The 19,126-nt window shown below is 42.2% G+C and overlaps 2 protein-coding genes across 2 annotated transcripts in view; one reads left to right on the top strand and one right to left on the bottom strand.

Moving 5' to 3' along the window:
* The window catches only part of SPTA1 (spectrin alpha, erythrocytic 1), a 55,484-nt gene extending 40,850 nt beyond the window's left edge, over positions 1 to 14,634 (top strand). The window contains exons 37-51 of the mRNA XM_010977038.3: positions 550 to 671; positions 1,985 to 2,117; positions 2,663 to 2,765; positions 3,494 to 3,661; positions 4,252 to 4,328; positions 4,714 to 4,923; positions 6,906 to 7,202; positions 8,020 to 8,132; positions 9,311 to 9,328; positions 9,805 to 9,856; positions 11,018 to 11,205; positions 12,092 to 12,145; positions 12,536 to 12,682; positions 13,459 to 13,603; positions 14,403 to 14,634. Of these exons, the coding sequence (XP_010975340.3) occupies positions 550 to 671; positions 1,985 to 2,117; positions 2,663 to 2,765; positions 3,494 to 3,661; positions 4,252 to 4,328; positions 4,714 to 4,923; positions 6,906 to 7,202; positions 8,020 to 8,132; positions 9,311 to 9,328; positions 9,805 to 9,856; positions 11,018 to 11,205; positions 12,092 to 12,145; positions 12,536 to 12,682; positions 13,459 to 13,603; positions 14,403 to 14,528 (1,953 nt within the window). The 3' untranslated portion in view covers positions 14,529 to 14,634. The remainder of the gene's footprint in view (positions 1 to 549; positions 672 to 1,984; positions 2,118 to 2,662; positions 2,766 to 3,493; positions 3,662 to 4,251; positions 4,329 to 4,713; positions 4,924 to 6,905; positions 7,203 to 8,019; positions 8,133 to 9,310; positions 9,329 to 9,804; positions 9,857 to 11,017; positions 11,206 to 12,091; positions 12,146 to 12,535; positions 12,683 to 13,458; positions 13,604 to 14,402) is intronic.
* A 3,222-nt stretch (positions 14,635 to 17,856) lies between these two features.
* LOC105086515 (olfactory receptor 10Z1) lies at positions 17,857 to 18,850 on the bottom strand. Its single transcript, XM_010977037.2, has one exon. It carries the CDS (start codon positions 18,796 to 18,798, stop codon positions 17,857 to 17,859), a length of 942 nt encoding a protein of 313 aa, XP_010975339.1. The 5' UTR covers positions 18,799 to 18,850.
* Positions 18,851 to 19,126: the final 276 nt, after the last annotated feature.

Below are 19,126 nucleotides of genomic sequence, written 5' to 3'. Positions count from 1 at the left end.
GGATAAACAGGTGGGGGCTACAAGATGTGAAGGTGTCACGCCAAGATCGCATGGAGAGTTTGTCACAGAGTTCACTAGTGTTCTCCTCCACACTTTGTTCCCTATGAATAGAAGAATTCTGCATAGAAACCCAGGCACTTCCCTGGAAGGAGCACTTTTAACAGTCCAAGGCCCAGTCGTTGACAGTTAGGATGCAGGTTGGGACATCTGGAAAAGCTGCACGTGAGCTGAGCCATATGGAAAGATGACAACCCTGAGCCTGGCTTGGGAATAGAGTCACCCTGTGACCATGAATAATGCATAATGCGGGTCACGGAGTGTAGCCTTATGCAAGTGCCGAGGTATTTGTTCAAATACTTGGGGAAGTTTAGCATGCTAGGTCTTGTTGCAGCTTTCTTCATTCTCCCAGGAGTGTCAGGACCACCTCAAGTACCATGGAGTTTACAAATGATCTGGAGGCTGGGAAGGGATAGATGCTTTGCAAGGGAGCTATGGATAATTGGGGAGAGATTGTGGGGTAATGTGATACAGAGTGGGTGTGTTCTTCAGAATGTGCTGGATATGGCAGAGAGGCTGAGAGACAAGGATGTTGTGGGGCGAGAGGAGATCCAGGAGCGGCAGGATCAGTTGATTCAACACTGGAAGCAGCTCAAAGAGTTGGCCAAGGCTCGGTGAGTTGGGGATAAGAGATCCAATTCTCTTCTTGGATTGCAGGTATTGGGTTGGTATTGAGAAGATACTTAAGTGCTTTCTTAGCATTTCTCTCAAGTCTTCCATGAAGACTTTCCATGGGGAAACCACTTGCCCCAGGCAGAAATGACCACTGCCTCTGTGTTCCGAGTACACTTCTAGTCTGGCATTTACTTGCAGCTGTCTTCTATCATGGTTGCCCTACATATGTTATCCTTTAAACTAGCTTGTTCCCCACATGTTTTACTTTATACATCTCCCCAGTTTTAACATTATGTGCATCGTTTAGTAATAAAAGAATGAAGAAATATTTTTCCTATATAGCCACGTATCCAATTAAAACCATATAGTAATATAAGGAATAGAATAATTTCTGCCTATAATTCCGTACTTGGTGGCAGAAGGAAGGCATTTCCTCCTGGGACTTTATTCCAGGGAACTTTAGCACTTTGTGGTGTGGTGGAGCACTCTGCAATGCTCAGAGCAGAAAGAGACTCTGCTTCCTGGCTGTTATCCTCCATCTCTGAGGTCTTGGTACTTCTGTTTGCACAAGTTTCCCCTCCCCTTCCAAACAGCAGATGATGCCACAAAACTGAACTTCTGGGGCAAATGTTGTTACTGAACCAAACTTTGGTTTCCAGTCACCTGATGTGTGGCAAAGTCATTCTATTCACATCAGGTTCTGGTGAAGGAAAGCACAGTGTTTATGACAGGGCCAAGGCGAGGTGAGGGAGAGTGTGGCAGGGTGCCTGATCAGCTCGTGGACATTCTTCTGATTGGTTGATAGTGAGCTAAGAGGGTGGCATTTTGGAATGATCCGTTTTCTGCCTCCAACCAGTCTGGGAGTCTGGTCTCTGTAAAAACAACTCAAGGATGTGGCTTAGGATGTTATCTGTAGCCCTTGAGCAGGAACTAAGATTCTTGACTTAATTTTATGGGTAAACTATTATTATTTTGTCTTGCTTGATTGCTTTCCTTTGTCTCTGCATTTTCTCACTTCTCTGGTGAAATTTGCCCTTTGGAACTTGGGGAAGGCTTAGGAGGCTAAATTTTCTCTACTATCAACAGGCAGGGGACACGGGGTGAGGGTGAAGGCATCTGTCCCTGGGAAGGCCCCACGGGGTCCTGCTTGGTTTCAAGCTCTTTTCCTTTTCACAGGAGATTATCCTTGCTGACCAGTAGGCACATATCAGATTGTTCTCTGGTCCAGATGAACTGTGGCTGCCTTGTAAGGCTGTGCTACCCTCCCACACTCCCACTGCTATCTTTTTTGGGGTTTACTTTCCTGTTACAGAGGACTTCGGTTGGGAGAGTCCTTAGAGTACTTGGAATTTATGGTGACTGCTGAGGAGGAGGAAGCTTGGATCAGTGAAAAGGAAGCTATGGTTGCCCGAGGGGATTCTGTAGACACTTTGGCTGCTGTTCAGGTGAGTCACAGGCTGAATGGATCAACTTTTTTTTTCTCTTTAACTTTGAAATCTTTTCTGAAGTAGAGAAATGTTTCTCAGCATTTTCACCTGTAAAATTAGAATTAGAATCTTTTTCCTGGTGGAAAAAGATGTTCAGGTCAGTTCTTAGTATAAAATGTTCTTGATACTTAATATTTTTCTGCTAGATGGAATGTTTCCTAGAATTATATAAATTTCAATATGGAGAAATTCTTATGTATTACCTTGATCAATACTCATTCCAAAATCCAGAAAAGTTTAAAGTCACATGATAAGTTACAAACAATGTCACTTGTCTTCCTTTGGTTCTTTTTCTGGTGATTTTGCCTTTCTGGCAAGTGGCCAGTTTGGGGGGAGGAATTTGGTAGAGCTGTGCAGGGAGAAATGAACACTCATCGAGTCTGCCCATTTCTTTGAATCATCCCTAGTGAATGGCATCAAAGGGAATCAGAATGTGTGTGGGACAGGTTGTCTTGTCTTGAATCTTTTGATTCATTTACACAGAGCTTGACTCATTTACACAGAGCTCTCTAAAGAAGCTCCAAGCTTTGGAAAATGACTTTGCTGTCCATGAGATCCGAGTGCAAAATGTCTGTGCTCAAGGAAGAGACATCTTGAGTAAGGTGAGCTTCTCTAGGAACTCCAGGTCAAAAAAGTATTTTCATAAAGGGATTAGCCTGAATATAGAATCATGGGTAGTGCTAAAATCATACATGGAACTTTAATAACCTCTTCTCAGCTGTCTTTTGGTTATTGTTATCATTCTCAGCAAATAATTATCTATTTAATTGCTGTTTTCTGGAAGTGTTTTGTTCAAATTCTTATAGGTACACTTTTCAGATTAAAAAATCATTTATTGACACTAAATCTCATCCTATGAATAATATGGGATTTTAAAATATCTTATAAATGACTTGCTTTGGTCCTAGAGTATTGTAAGAATGTGAAGAAATTTCTTTGTAAGCCTCTAGAGATGAAGACCACAAGGAAACCTCTTTGTAATTTGAGAATCATTCTTTTTTTAAAAAATAAATGCTTGTTTTAACAAAGCCTCAGTGATCTAAATGCTATACAAGGAACCCTAACCAGAGATGACTCTACCTTTTATATCTTATGCCAACCAAGAAGATCACACTTATGTGGACAAACATGAGAAGATTGTCCAAACGCTGGGGTGGAAATAGTCATCTGAGGCATAGATGAATAATAGAATAATTTCACTAGACATAGAAGGGAGTAGCTATTTTTTTGGAATGAGAGAGATGAGAGCTTTTTAATAGTACTTAAAAATTTACATTTCTGGCTCTGGACCCTCCTTAGTGTATCTTTCTCTCTCCTCCTTTCAACCGTGGTGTCGCAGGAGGAAAGTCAGCACAAGGAGGAGATTTCAACTAAGATAGAGGCTCTGAATGACAAGATCGCTTCTCTGGCCAAGGCAATAGCTGCTTGGAAGTTACAACTGAAAGATGATTATGACTTTCAGCAGTTCAACTGGAAGGCTGACCTGGTTGAGGCATGGATAGGTATGACATGGGAGGGCCAGTGTCTTGGTCTTTGAGTTTGAGAAATGCTGGTAAATTCCATTTTTAGAATGGATCCTGGGGCTCTGTCGCTTACCATGGGAGGAAAAGACATCCCTTCATCATGCACTGTACCCCTGTCTGGACACAATTATAATTACACCCATGCGTGTGCAAACATGCTGAGGGGATGTCTAAGTACTGTAATTCCAGAAGACATCTTCTGGGGTAGAGAGCGGATTGGTGATTTTACATGTGTTATTCAGAAAGATTGGGCCATGATGGCAAAACATTCTAGGACATAAGCTGTGTGTTTGATTTACTTATAATTTACGTCCAATCTGAAGTTTTTCTTCGCTCTGTGAAGCACTCAGAAGTCCTCTTGGCTCCAGATCTGTTTCAGTCAGTTTTATCCTGCATAAATCTAGGAAGACAATTCATTGGTCCCCACTGCCCCTGTTTTCCAATGAATCACCGACTTTGTGAGTCAGGAGGCTCTCTTGCGTCCTCTAGTATATATTCCTTTTCTCCTTACCAAGCCTGATGCAAGACCAACTATCTTCTCCTTCTTATTAATTATCTTTGCTCTCCAGCTGAGAAAGAAACAAGCCTGAAGACCAATGGTAATGGTGAAGACCTCGCTGCCTTCCTCAAGCTCCTGGCAAAGCAGGTGAGAGCAGGGTTGCCTTGTTGATAGGCACCTGTGGGGTCTAATAAGTGATGTAAAAGAGTCTTAGAAAGGATGTGAACTGTAAGAAGGATTTAGTTTTGATTTGGAATATCATGTCATGCTCTAGTATTCCCTTAACATTAATTTTGCACCTAGTCTAAAATCCAATTTTAAAACATACACTCACTGGAATTTAACCATAATCCCAATCCCAAATGTTCACTGAAGTCTCTAAGTCTTATTTCCTTTTCCTTGGTCATCATTCTAAACTCTTACCGAGATCTTACCTTGTCCATGATGAAAGACTAGTGGAACCCAGGTGTGAAGGAGCCCTTGGAATCTGCGCTATGTTTCTGTTCACAGCTTCTCTGTGGGTCTTTCTCAGGACACACTGCATGCCAGTCTGCAGAGTTTCCAGCAAGAGAGACTTTCTGAGATAACTGACCTAAAGGACCAGCTGGTGGCTGCTGAGCACAGCCAGGCCAAAGCCATCGAGGAGCGTCATGCTGCCCTGCAGAGGCGCTGGGAACAGCTGCTGGAAGCCTGTGCAGCCCACAGGCAGAAATTGCTGGAGAAACAGCGGCTCCTACAGAAGGTAAAAAAAAAAAATGAACCACAATCAGCTCTCAATTATCTGTACCTCAGCCATGAAATCCAGAAATAGATACTAGAAACCGTGTTTAGCTGTAGACATTTGAGTGAGGACATTGCAAAGGATCAGGAAGACATTCTTAAGCATGAAATAATTCATTTTTTAGATTGATAGGAAGTGTTTGGTTTTTTTTTCTCTTTTGACTGATTTGTCAGTAATCCTGCTGACTGATGATGGAAGCCAGGCATATATAATGGAGAGAGGCAGGTGAGATGAGGGATAGATGGTCTTAGAGTTTGGAAGAACTAGTACTGGCATTAGGAGTCAAGGATGACCTTGTGTTGGTTTTTTTTTTTTTTTTTTCTAACCCAGTAAAGGGAACATTAGACAAGTATAACTGATGTTCTCATCTTTCCTCATTGGGAGAGCTTGTATATGAAACTTCACATCTCTGAACCTTGCTTTCTCCATTCATGAAATAGGGGAATATCACCACCATCTCTTGCTCTATCTTATTACTATTAAAAGATAATGGATCTGAAAATGGAATATAAACCACTATGTTCTATATGGATATAAGTTATTAAAAGGTTCTTTCTAGTGGTGGCTGCTATGATATTGATGATGAAAATATTAAAAATAAAGGAAGTCAGGATAGTCAGTGAAATTACTGAATACTTTTAAGACTATTGGAAGTGTCGTGCCTGGCAACAGGTTAAGGTAGGGAGTTAGGTGAACTAGGAAACACACAAATGAAAACCAGTCTGGACCCTTAATTAATTTCTACTCTACTGGAAGACATGGAACCTACAGAAAATGAACCTTAAGTGAAAAATTAGAGCAATTAATGGGCAACTTTATATGCACATATACACACACATTCTCCATAGGAAGATACTACACTTTCTGATTTTATTTTGCTTAACTTTCAAACTGCAAAGAATTTCACTTTATTTTCTGATTATGAAATCTTCAGAAACTATTCAGTCGATCCATAATATTATGAAAATAATATGAAGTGATTTATCAGTTTTCATGCCTTCCCTATTAGCTTCCTCTGTGCTGGTCTATTTGAGTGTATAGATCGCTGGTGTGAGTGCAGGGACGATGTAATGGTGTGCTGCCTTTGTAATCTCCCTTTCATTTGGGTCAGTTTTCTCCTCTGTAGCCCTTATGTTTGGTGAGGAAAGCCGATCTTCATATTTGTATAATGTAAATGTCTTTGAAAATAAAATCTGCTGACCCAAAATGTATGATGTGTTTTAAATCCAAACCAGTTTTTCACTACCTACTGTTTGGAGCCATCCATGCTGTTTCTCTCATTCAAACATTCAGAGCCATTCAGAGCATATGAATAACTCCGGGGAGTATCGCAGGGATAAGGGTACAGGTTAGAGGGGAAGAAATGGGTTTAAGCAGGAGCTTCAAGCATGAGATGAGCCCTGATCGAGGTTTAGAAGGAGGGTAGGAAGCGAACTCAGTATATACAAAGAGACATCAGAGAGGTGTGGTCTGCAGAAAATCACAGGAGAGATAGAAAAAAATGCCTGTCCTACAAATGATTTTTTTTTATTCAATCGTTTATCCATTCATTCATTTGAAACTTTTTCTTACATGTATAACATGTGCCAAGTAGACTTGGAGCGCAGACTACAGAACAAGAAGTCTTGAAATCGTATCATTGAAAACTACCCCTGCCGTGTTTAGAATCTTACAGCTAAAATAATCCTAGACGCCGTCCCACCTCCTCATTTGTAGGATGATGGGAGCCTTGACCAATGGTACAAAAAGAGAAAATGCTAGGATCACACCGTACCTTGAACTCACATGTGTATCCATCTCCATTTATTTTAGTTCTGCTTTCCTGGAGTGTTGACCCTGAAAATATTTGAAGACAGTCATTTTTTTAATCCTCAGTCTTTCTTTCTGCTGATAAGCTTTATCAAGAAAGATGGAGGTGCCTTTTTTTTCCCCCAAATCTATAGGTGGAGGATCTATTCATGGAATTTGCAAACAAGGCTTCAGCTTTCAACAACTGGTGCGAGAACGCCGAAGAGGACCTGTCGGAGCCTGTGCACTGTGTCTCCCTGATTGAGATTCGGCAGCTGCAGATGGACCATGAGGCCTTCTTGGACTCCTTGGCAAGGGCCCAAGCAGACTTCAACTATTTACTCGATCTAGACCAGCAGATTAAGGCCTTAAATGTGCCCTCCAGCCCCTATACCTGGTTAAGGATGGAGGTGCTAGAAAGGATCTGGAAGCGCCTATCTGATGTTGTCAAGGTAACTCGGGGCAGAGCAGAGATTTCCTTTGGCTATAGTGAGCATGATCATGTCATTTATTACCCAAGTTTGGGGGCTTTTCAGAAGTAAAGCATCTCTATTAATAATTATATTGCGACAGCAGTCATGAACCAGGACAATCTAAGAAAAATTTGAAAGTATTTTCATAATAGGTATACCCCCCAGCCCCATCGTTTAGACAGTCTGATGCTTCTGGATGTTGAGTGTGATTCAGGGACTCGAACACAAGCTCCAGGAGGTGGCTCTAAAAATGGATTATGAAAAGTTCATGAAGCTTGTACAAATCTTTACAGTCTGTATACTCCAAGGCATTCTCTATTTTATACACACCTCCAAAAGTGCCTTTTAATGTGTGTGTATTTAATTTCTATCTGTCTATAATAATGCTCATGGAAAATATTAAAAAGTTTACAAAGAAAAATTTCACTATAAAATCACCAGTTTTAGATAGCAACTCTTATTACCTTTTCCTTTAAAGCTACTTTTATGTTCATTTAAATGAAATTTCACCTGGAAAAATAATTGAGAAGAGGAACGGTTTGTCTTTATTGCTAGCTTGTTTGGTACGGGGCTTGGTAATACCTGCAAGTACTTAAGGCAGGTTGCATGAGCTTCCTTCACCTTTGGGAGATGAGGAGAGGTGGGCTGGAAGAAACATGAACACACAGGCAATACTTCTGGAAGATACGTTAGATTTGGGAGAGGGGAGATGTGCAGGTGACCTTAGGAACTAGTTGTTTTTCTGCAAAGAAAGATCTTCAGTGTGCACCCTACTATCTGTGATTTGGGATTTTAGGAAAGGGAGCAGGAGCTGCAAAAGGAAGAGGAAAGACAGGTCAAGAACTTTGAGATGTGCCAGGAATTTGAACAGAATGCCAGTGCCTTCCATGATTGGATCTTGGAGACCAGGTGTGCTGTGATGCCCCCAAACTCTGATTCCTAAGCCCCACAACCCCACATCCCTTTCACTATAGGGAAGAGATACATATCCGAGGGGAGCGGGGAGAACTCACGGTATTTGTGCTCTCCTGAAATCACCATATCCTGCCTGTGCCCTACATTTGGAATTGACTGTACTCTAAATCAATCATTGCAAATTGAAAAATGAGAATTTCATCCCATTGCCCATTCTGTATTCTCTCCTTGATACTCTCAGTTTCTTTTCCTCTAGTCCATAATTACAGCCCCCAAATAACAACCCCTTATGTTCGCATTCCCCTTTGTCCTTTACAAAGTAGTTCTATATCCATTACCTCACTTAACTTTCAAAGCAACCTTGAAAAGTGCACAGAGCTGATCTTATTACCTCTGTTTCCAGGCGTGGAAAGAAATTCAGTACATAAATTGAATTGCTCAAGGTCACATGTGTATTTATTGGCACAACCAGGGCAGAGTACTCTGTGAATACCTCACAGCAGACTATTATGTTTCCTGACTCCTAAAGCTGTGATGAGAATCAAGTGAGATAATGTATGCTAATTGCTTTTATTAAGTGCAAAATATTCTATACCTGAAAATCACATTGTCACATCTTCTGGGGCAAATGACCTGGAAAAGAAGAGACTTAGAGGGTGTAATAAATGAATAAATGGTTAAAGTTGGGAGACTATTCAGCAGGTCAGTCAAAATGATGGAGTTTTGAGAGTTACAGTGTTGGTTTAGACAATCCATGATCCATATTGTTCCTACAAACCCATTGACAAGGATAAATCAGACAATGAACAAAAGGAAACCTTGTATCATGGCTTAAAATAAAAGCCCATCTGGCAGAAGGTGGAGGACACACAGTTCATTGTCCTCTGCCTCTGGTGTTGGTCCCTCATCCACTGGCAGCAGGTGCCCAACACTGAGCTTATCACCCAACCCCTGAACTCTTCATCTTAAAGCAAAGAGCTGCACAGAAGACTCTGCGCTTCACGGTGTGGGGGTCACTTTGGGAACAGTGGGTGGAACAGGTTCATACTTTCTGGCTATAGAGAATTTAGAATGTATCATAAATCTAACAAAAGAAGATCATTGAAGTAATCCATCCTAACACGTGATTTCCCTTTTCTCTTCTGCTTCATGTGTCGGATGTCCATGTTCAGGGCTTATTTTCTGGATAGGTCAGTATTTTGTGTTGTCCTGTTTGTTTTGTTATACATTCTGGAAGATTTAGTTAAGGGGGACTTAGCACTGAGCATCTGTATCCCATTGCAATCTGATGGTGCCTAAATAAAATGTGGGGTAGGAGGGGAAGCAATGTGTGTATCATTCTGGCTCTCTGCCCGCTAGGCGGAGTCTTGCCTACATTAGGTTAAGGGTATATTTGAGGGGAGTATGGAAATCTTCTTGTAGGTGGAAAAGAACCGGGCAGCCTTACTTTCTTTCTCATCTGTCCAGCAAGGCTGCCAGTAAACAGAAGGGTTTGGTTTTGTGAAAATTGGATGTTGTGAAAATTCATTTCTGAAAGGCCGTATAACTTGGAAGAAGAACTTAGAAGTGTAGAGGCTTTGAGCTGGTCAGGCTTTGAGCTGGTCTGTGAGTGTAGAATATCGACCTCTGATACTATGAGTAATGTTTTCCTCTGGTTCTTAAGTAGATCTTTGCTGAAAGAAACAGAAACTCTGGAATCCCAACTGGAAGAAAATATAGTAAGTAATGTTTCCTCATTAGCTCTGAATATTGCCAGAATTACAAGGAATGCAAGAAAAGCCACCTCACAGAAACTCTGGTGATACATTTAGGTAAATTCTCTGGCCTGAAATTAAAAAACCTCAGGTTTTGGTGCCAGCCCTGGCAACAGTTTGCATTCTAACCATCGGCCACGACTTCATGGACATGGGTGATTGCTTAAATCTCAACTTCAATTTCTGTATCTTTACAATGGAATCAATAATATCTACATTATAGAGTTATTGTAATGATTAAGTCAGGGAACAAACGCAAAAGCTCCTGACGCACCACATGCAACATTGTCAGATTTCTGTTGTTTGATGCAGTAAGATAATAAAACTGAATTTAGATTGTCTCTTAACAATTGAGTGAAGCAGTGGGCTCAAACAAGTTTTCTTCACCTTATTTTCATTGTCGCCCCCCCCCCACCACCACCACCCAGGAGAAAAATTTAATTAATTCAATTTAATTTCTTCCAAGTGAGAGAACTGAACGCTAAAAAGATGTTGTCAGGTAGGATTGATTTTTGAAGGGCCATAAGCCGTTGTGGTATCTAATATGTTTTCACACCCACCTCCATCATCACAACCAATTCACTGCTCCCCTTTCTAAGGAAAAATACTCCCCCGTTGAAAAAGCACGGCCTAAATGCTGGCGTTCGGCGTACAGTGTGCCTGGGTGACAGAAGCTTCTTGTGGAAGTCTGTCCAACCCGATGAAGGAGACCAAAGAGGGAATGCTGGGAGATTTAAGTGGGCCTGAGAAACTCACCCACAATCAATAGTGTAGCTAATTCACGATGTAGATCACTGGGAGCTGATGATGCATGGATCCTCCCCATTTGCTGCATATAACTGCTAACCCTTAGATTCACATGTTGCAGGTTACCAGAGTGGCAGAGGCCGTATCACTTAACCTTCCCACCACTTCGTAAATGAGGAACACAGAGATGACACTTCTTCTTCCGCTCCTGTTTTCCTGAGTAGTTCATTTTTTATAGAGGGCAGGAAAATTCCTGAAAGTAATTGAAAAGGAGCAATTAAAGGAAATATGAACCCATCAGCTTCTCATCTTCTGTATCATCCCTAGGCTTGGCTCTGGGACTCTGGGTGACTGCCTCTCTTCTCTGTCCTTTTTCAGAGGAAGCAGGAGGAGATCGAGGCAAGGAAGCATCAGCTGACCACGATTGAGGAACTGAGGGACAACTTAGAAGAGGCTCTGGTCTTGGACATTAAATACAGCACCATTGAGCTAGCTCAGCAATGGGAACAGCTCTACCAGCTCGGAATGCAAATGCAACACAATCTGGAAGAACAGATCCAAGCCAAGTATTGAGAATCTGCAGCCAGGGCTGGGGAAAGGTGTGGGTGGTGTCAGGCGTTAGGAACGTGACTCCAAGGGCTAAAGTTTGGGGCACTGGATACAAGAGTTGCTTCAATGATAGAGTATCTCTCCATCTCCAGAACCAACATTCTCTCTCTTTACTGACCCTCAGAATGACTATTTCTCTTTATTTGGGAGTCTATTGTAAACTGAGAGACAGTGCTCCCATCCCTGAGTCTACTCATCTCCCATTTCTCAGTCTATTCATCATCTTATGTGATCTCTTCAGAAAGCATTCCCTTTTGTCAAATTCCCTCTGAGATGTCTAGAATGCAAGAAATATTCAATATAGAGCAGAAGAGAAGACTTCTTTTTTTCCTAAGTAAATTAATTACATCAAAAGTAGCCTTGGTAGCCATAGTTTTTGGCATCCTTAATTATCTAGATCAGAGATTGGCAAATTTTTTAATGTAAAGATCCTTGTGGTAAATATTGTAGACTTTGTGAGCCATGGAGCCTCTGGTTTCACTACCCAGCTCTGCTGTTGTGAAGAGAAAGCAGCTATTGATAATTTATAAATGAATGAGCACAGACATATCCCCCCAAATGTATTTATGGGCATGGAAATTTGAATTTCATGTAATTTTTAATATTTAAGGAAACATTCTTATTATTATTTTCAATCATCTAAAAATGTAAAAACCATTCTCAGTTTGTTGCTTATAAAAAAGTGAGTGATTGACTGGTTTTGGCCCATGGGCCACAGTTTGCCAACCCCTGATTTAGATGACTTGACTAGCATAATAGTCACTAAAATTTCTGCTTCAAGTGGCATATCTTCTGCTATTTCTCTGTTTTATTTCATTGGTTAATTTTTGTTTTTCCTTTCAGATACACCAGTGGTGTGAGTGAGGAGACACTAGAGGAGTTTAGAACAACCTTTGAGTGAGTATAACTTCATAATTGATCAGGTGTTTGTTTTCAAGACAATTCAGAAGGAATCTCCAAATAACCACATTTTTTCCCTCAATGTGGCTTAGTAGGATCTTAAATAAAGATCTAAATATGTTATTTAGCTTCAAGCTATGGCTTTTAGTAGGTCTATGAGATTCCTGAACCTTAAGAAATACATTTATTTCATATTCTACATTTTATGCTTTTCCCTCCAATCGTTAGGTTAAAAAAAAAGGTGCAGAAACACAGGCCACCTCCCCACTCTGTCCTCTGATAATGTTATGACATGTTACTAAAGCCCCAGCTGATACAACAAAAGCTATTCTCTTCCTTTTTAATCTGATTCCTATCGAACTTGGGAAAATGTTGTTTTCTCTTTAGGCACTTTGATGAGAATCTGACAGGTCGCTTGAGCCACAAAGATTTCCGGTCCTGCCTGAGAGGGCTCAATTACTTCTTGCCCATGGTGGAGGAGGGTGAACCTGAGCCCCAGTTTGAGAAATTTCTGGATGCCGTTGATCCTTGGAGGTAGGAGGAAGACCAAGAGCCAGACCACAGCAGGGAATGGGGCTTGGGTGGCGGCGACAAGCACAGGAAGTAAAATGATGCATAGAACATGAAATTAACTCATCTGGAGAGTGGGAAGATACAGACTACCGCAAATGAATCGGGCAGCTTCTGGTGCCCTTTTAGGATTAGCTCAGAAGTCCATGGCACTAACTCCAACTCAGGCACCAGCTCTGCCTTTTGTTCAATTCCTGTTTTATTTTGACCTGTGAATTTCAGCTGGTTCTGAGAATGGAACTTGAGAGAAGAACTCCTTCCCTTGTGGGAGGTCCTAAGGAGACGTGGATCATTCGGAGGCCAGCTCCCCGGATGGGGCCGCTGTGCGCCTGTGAGGCTGCAGCAGTCATAGAGGGACTAGGTTACTATAAGGCACTAATCTTCTCTAGTACCAGGGACCAAAGACGACCAGAAACAGAGGTCTTCAGTTCGGTTTGAAGAGCTTGAGATACCTAGAGACTGCGGCTAGTGGGAAATTCCCAAATCCTACGCAGAGAGTCAGGCTGGATGACCCGTGTGGAAACAGAAACTGGAACTTAAGAAACCTTTTATTTGGCTGTGAGGGCATGAGGAGGAGGGCCAAAGAGAGCTCACAGCCCGTAGGCTCAGAGAGCTGAGACAGAAGAGCACTTGGAGAACCCAGCTTCCCTCTGTCTCTGAGATACTGAGTAGGGTGGGAAAGAAGCCTGCCTTCCTCTTTGTCTCAAGAGGACACAGTTCCTGATCTATTTCTCCTACAGGAAGGGCTATGTCTTCTGGAAGGACTACAGAGACTTCCTGATCAACAAGGAGTCAGAGAACATCAAGTCCAGGGATGAAATAGAGGATGCTTTCCAAGCCCTGGCAGAGGACAAGGCCTATATCACCGAAGAGGACATGGAGCAGGTCAGATCCCCGTTGCCTCCAACCTCATTATGCTCTCATCGCAATCTAGATTTTGCTCATCTCAGGCCTGGCTGCCTCCTGCAGGCAACTATCCTCCCCGCCACCATTTTTTGTGTCCCTCAGATGTTGTCATGCACTAGATATCATTTGTTTTGGTCGCTACCTCATGTTGTCTGGACCCAGCGCTAAAATCCGCAGTCAATCTCTGATGACTATCAGTGTTAACCCCACACATGCTACTTGGGTTTTAAGGCCATTATTTTATCCTGTTTATTTAATAAACCAAATTTAGGGGATGGGATAAATTGTGCAGTCAGTGTAAGAGGGGACTCTTCAGTAAGAACTGAGTTGAAGAGATGAGTCGGTCTTATACATTAGAAATGGTAGATTTAGAAAAAAATTTTATTGAAGTATAGTTGATTCACAATGCTGTGTTAGTTTCTAGTGTACAGCAAAGCGATTCAATTATACATACATATAGATATTCTTTTCTTTTCCATTACAGTTTATTACAGGGTATTGAATATGGTTCCCTGTGCTATATAGTAGGATCTTGTTGTTTATCTATTTTATGTATGGCAGTTTGTATCTGCTAATCCTCTCCCCCTCCCTGCAAAAAGACATTATTATAGATTCATGAGAAAAACACATGATAGGACCAGGGCTGTCTTCTTCTTCCAGAGTCTCTCCACTTCCTGGGTTTAGGGCATATTGGAAGCCCCTGTTGGAGCCAGCTATCTTGAATCCCTATTACTACATCTTTTTACTGCATCTTTTTTTTTTTTTTTTCATGTTTCAGGCCCTAACCCCAGAACAAGTGTCATTCTGTACCTCACATATGCAGCAGTATGTGGACCCACAGGGCCAAAGCTACCCTGATGGCTACGATTATATTGGCTTCACCAATTCTTATTTTGGCAACTGATAAGCAGCTTTTCTTGGGTCGTAGAGAATCTTGGTGTTGTGGGAAGTACCGGGGGATGAAGGAGACAGGCAAGTATGGAGGGTGGGAAGACAGTCTTGTGTGTGTGTGTGTGTGAGTGTGTGTGTGTGTGTGTGTGTGTGTGTGTGTGTTGCATTTATTGCAGGACCTGAAAAAATTGCAAGCTTGGGAGATAAAGGCATTAACAGAGTTGGAGAAGATGGGTTTACTTTGTATGTAACTCATCACTGCTGAGGAGTGTTAAGCAAGGTCTTGATTTTTATTTGTTGGGTTCTACACATCTTTATTATTTTGTTTTGTTCTGATTGTAGAATAAAGTATTTCCTTTTTTAAAAACGAATTTTTGACATTCTTCTTTTTTAATAGGGCAATGTGAAGTCAAATGTTACTGACTCAATTGGGTTTCTATATTTCTGAGAAATATACCGTCATCTAAATACAGGCAGCTAAATATACTGTAAATACAAGCCATGGTAGACTACACATATACGATCCAAGATAATTTACAAACAGTGTTCCCTGAGCTTGGAATGTATTTAAATTCTTACATTTAAAAATGAAGATATTTGATATTTTGGGAAACCCCAGTATTTTCTTCTGTAAAATGAAACCACACAGAGAAGCCCAGCATAACACCCATTTTCTTCTTAATCTGTCCATTCTTCACCCATTCCCATTAGAGTGCGTGCCACCATGCACTAGGTAACAAATATGGTAGGTTGAAGTGATACTGCCTAGAAACTCCAAATAATAGATGGTTATATTGTGTATTTCTTGTATGGCAGGATCTAAAAACTTTATCTTAGTCATCACAAAAACAGGCACTATTAAATAGACACTACTAAAATTCCATTTTGCAATTGAGAAAATAGAGGCACAGAAGTGTTGAGGAACTTCCTCTAGTTCACACATCTAAAACATGGCAAAGCTAGGCTTTAAACCCAGCAAGTGTGACTCCAGAGCGTCTCGGCTCTTTAAAGGACATTGAGTCGGGCTTATGCGGTCATGTTGACATCAGAGGGACCCCTGGTTTGTTATGGGTATATGTGTGTAGGTACCTGGGAGGAGGATTTGTTCTTTTTAAACACACAGTCACATTCTTAACCAAGGGAGGAGATTTGAATCACCGAGGGAGACTTTGTAAATGATTTCTGCCTGCCCCTACCCCAGACCAACTGTGTCAAGGTCTATAGAGATGGCTCCCAGGAACATATTCTGAAAGATCCCCGTGTGATTTTTATACCAGTTCAGACTTAAGATTACTATGTTTGGAAGGTAGCTAGAACTTTGAGTATTGCTTATCTAGAAGAACTGCATGAATTTTGGAATTGAATTTGCTCAAAAAGCCTCAGTGCAATGAGGGGATTACCTTCAGACTTAGTGAAAAGGATCCTAGAGTAAATAGCTTTTCTCCCATAATTCTAGTCCTTTCTGTAATCTGACTAACTTCTACTTCTCTACAACCCAGTCTTTTCTCTTGTACTTGCTTTCTTCCCTCCAAATTTGATTTCCACCAAATTCTAACTAAAGGATGTGTTTCTTCCCTGAGAACATGGAATAATATTGATTCCTATCTGAAAAAATATCCCCCCCAATATAAGTTCTTCCCTCTCTCTTAAGTCTTGTTCCACTTCTAATTCATTGATGAATGACATGAATGCTACATTTTCAAGATTTCTCATGTTTGCAATTTCCTTCAGTTTCCAATGCCTCTATCCATGTTCAGGTCTCTTTGCCTTTCTTTAGGATAATGACAATGGATTCCTTATCGTTCTCCTTGTCTCTGTCTTCTTCCTGCTGAGATTTAGCATCCTCTTTGTTACTGGGTCAATCTTCTTAAATCACTTCCTGGATTTGACTCCACTCTCTGCTCAAAGGTTTACCGTGTCCTATCTTTCACTGCCAAAAGCATCAAGTCTGAAGTAAGGTATTCACCATGCTGTCCACAAAGAAGTCTTAATGCAAGTTAGCTTCCCTCATCATCTGTGAGACATTTTCAGTCCCTCTGGACAACTCACCAAACTCTGTAATAGGCCTATGTTCTCTTGCCACTGAGAATTTAGTTATTCTGTTCTGTCTTCTTAGAATATACTTACTTTCCTTCTGCTTACTGCATTCAAAATTCACCCATTCTTTAGGAACAAGTTCAAGTACTACCTTAGCCATGAAGCCTCCTCTGAATGTCCATGGAGAATGACATCTCCCTAAACAAGAGCCAAGGTCTCTTTGCATAACACATTCTCAATAGTAGCAGCTGACATTTATTGGAAGGTCATTATGATCCACGTATTGCACTAAATTCTTTACATGCATGACCCTGTTTAGTCAACAGTGCAAAACTGTGAAGTTACAACCATTTCACAGATGAGGACTTTGAAGCTGAGAAAGGTTAAATAAATTACCCAGAGTCACACTGTAAGTGGCAAAAACGTGTATTCAAACTCCTACCTGAAGGCTGTGAGAATACATTCCACCTTCACGGATCCCTAAGAATTCCTGGTACCACACATGACATACTGTAGGTGGGAAGTGAAATAGGCAGGATAGAGTGTCCCCACCACAGAACCCGAAGAATGGTGTCCATGCTAGAGAGTGACCCAAGTGCTGAGGTCCTGGGCGCCCAAGATGAGGGGGCCGTTGGAGAGCAATGCCAATTGTCAAGGAAAATAGGAAACAAACATCTCTTCTGAGATAGAATCCACCCAACTGGGAGAGCCAATTAAAAAGAAGAGGGAGAAGTGAAAATGAGCCAGAGACAAAGAAGACAACAGCATCAAAAGATGAAAGATACTCAGTGGGAGGAAGAACAGAACAACTGACCTTTCCATTTAGCAAAGCACTCCAACTGATTTGCCAACCTGATAGTCACTGAGCTTCAGATCTTGGAAGAACATTTTTGGTGAGATAGCCTAATTATGTAATGATTTTAGAAATGTCCACAGTATTCCTGGCAGGGCCCCAGCCAGCCCTGCTTTGAACTTGGGCACTCCAAGCTCCTCTCATCTTCTTCAGCTCAGTTAGAAAATTCTTAATGAATTGGGTTTCAGGCACTAGGGGTGTGGCCTGTGTGAGGCTGAAGGTGAAAATTCAGATTCTGAGCTCAGTGTGAGTTCAGCACAGTGAACAGAGCAGGAAGCTCTGCCTGCGCGCTCCAGAGCAGCCCTGGGAGGAACGCAAAGACAGGATGAGGCGCTCGCAGGGAACAGGGGATGGGGCAGCTGTGGCCTAAGACCCTGAAGATCGGGCCGGTTGACCTTGGCTTCTGCTGTGTCTAGCCTATGTAGAGGAGACTGTCCCATTAGGGCAGTTTTCACCCTTTACCCAGCAGTTGCCCTCGGAAAGCATTTCTCAGGGCTGTCTGCACAGCCCGATTTCTTAGGCTATAAATGATGGGATTAAGGAGAGGTGTCACCACAGTGTCGGTGACAGCAATAAGCTGGTCCCGCTCAAGAGAGTAACTGGCTTTGGGCCTCAAGTTCATGGAAGAGGCACAGCCATAGTGAACGACGACCGCCGCGAGGCGTGAGGCGCAGGTGGGGAAGGCCTTCTTCTGCCCCTCAGTGGAGGGGATCCTCAGAATTGCTGCCAGGATGCAGGTGTAGGAGACAATGATGAAGGAGAAGGAGACCACGAGGACCAGCAGGCTGAGGATGAGGACCCCCAGCTCACTCAGGCCTATATCTCCACAGGCCAGGCTCAGCACTGGCGGCGTGTCACAAAAAAAGTGCTGGATCTCATGGGAGCTGCAGAATGGGAGGCGGAAAATGACCAGGGTCATTCCCAGCCCAAAGAGGTACCCACTCAAAAAGGAGGTGCCAACCAGCTGGGCACAGAGGGTAGGAACCATGCGGCTGGCATAGCGCAGTGGGGTGCAGATGGCCACATACCTGTCAAAACCCATGACAGCCAGGAGGAAGCAGTTGGTACAGGCCCACGAAGCAGAGAAGAACATTTGAACAGCACAGCCCATGAAGGAGATGTCCTGCCCACCTCTGACCAGGCTGGAGAGCATCCTAGGGATGATGCCCAAGGTATAGCAGGTCTCAGAGAAAGATAAGAAAGAAAGGAAGAGGTACATGGGGGTGTGCAGATGGCTGTCCAACCTGATGAGTACAATAATGAAGACATTGCTGGTCAGGGTGACAAGATACAGGGAGAGGAACAATGCAAAGAGCAGGAGTTGCAATTCCCCAAAGCGAGAGAAGCCGGTAAAGACAAAGCCTCTCCAGGAGGTTGCATTGGTCTGCCCCATTCTGAGTGGTACCCCTGATGGGTTCGATTCCTTCTCCCTTGCCTGCGGACGCCTAGCTTCTTTAGAAGGCAGGATGATGCGGGTTCTTGTTTCTTTGTACCTGTTGTAACTCAAAAAGAAAGCTCTGATTTAGGAAGCAACAAACTTCAGAAAAATACTTACTACCTTAGACATACAGACGTATGGATCCATTCTCACATGCGTTATGTGCATTCACAAATACAAAGATACACAATATGCACGTATGTGCACACACATACATTACTATACATATGCAGGCACAGATGTATATACACACCACATGCAAAGCACTCACTCATAATTATGC

The sequence above is a fragment of the Camelus dromedarius genome, chromosome 23 (genome assembly GCF_036321535.1).
Source record: "Camelus dromedarius isolate mCamDro1 chromosome 23, mCamDro1.pat, whole genome shotgun sequence".
Lineage (NCBI taxonomy): Eukaryota > Metazoa > Chordata > Mammalia > Artiodactyla > Camelidae > Camelus > Camelus dromedarius.
Note: the sequence above shows the minus strand (reverse complement) of the source record. Positions and strands in the feature narration are given on the sequence as shown.

Bases quoted from the DNA above. Each gene is read 5' to 3' on its own strand.
- LOC105086515 (XM_010977037.2), bottom strand. From the start codon at position 18,798: ATGGGGCAGACCAATGCAACCTCCTGGAGAGGCTTTGTCTTTACCGGC.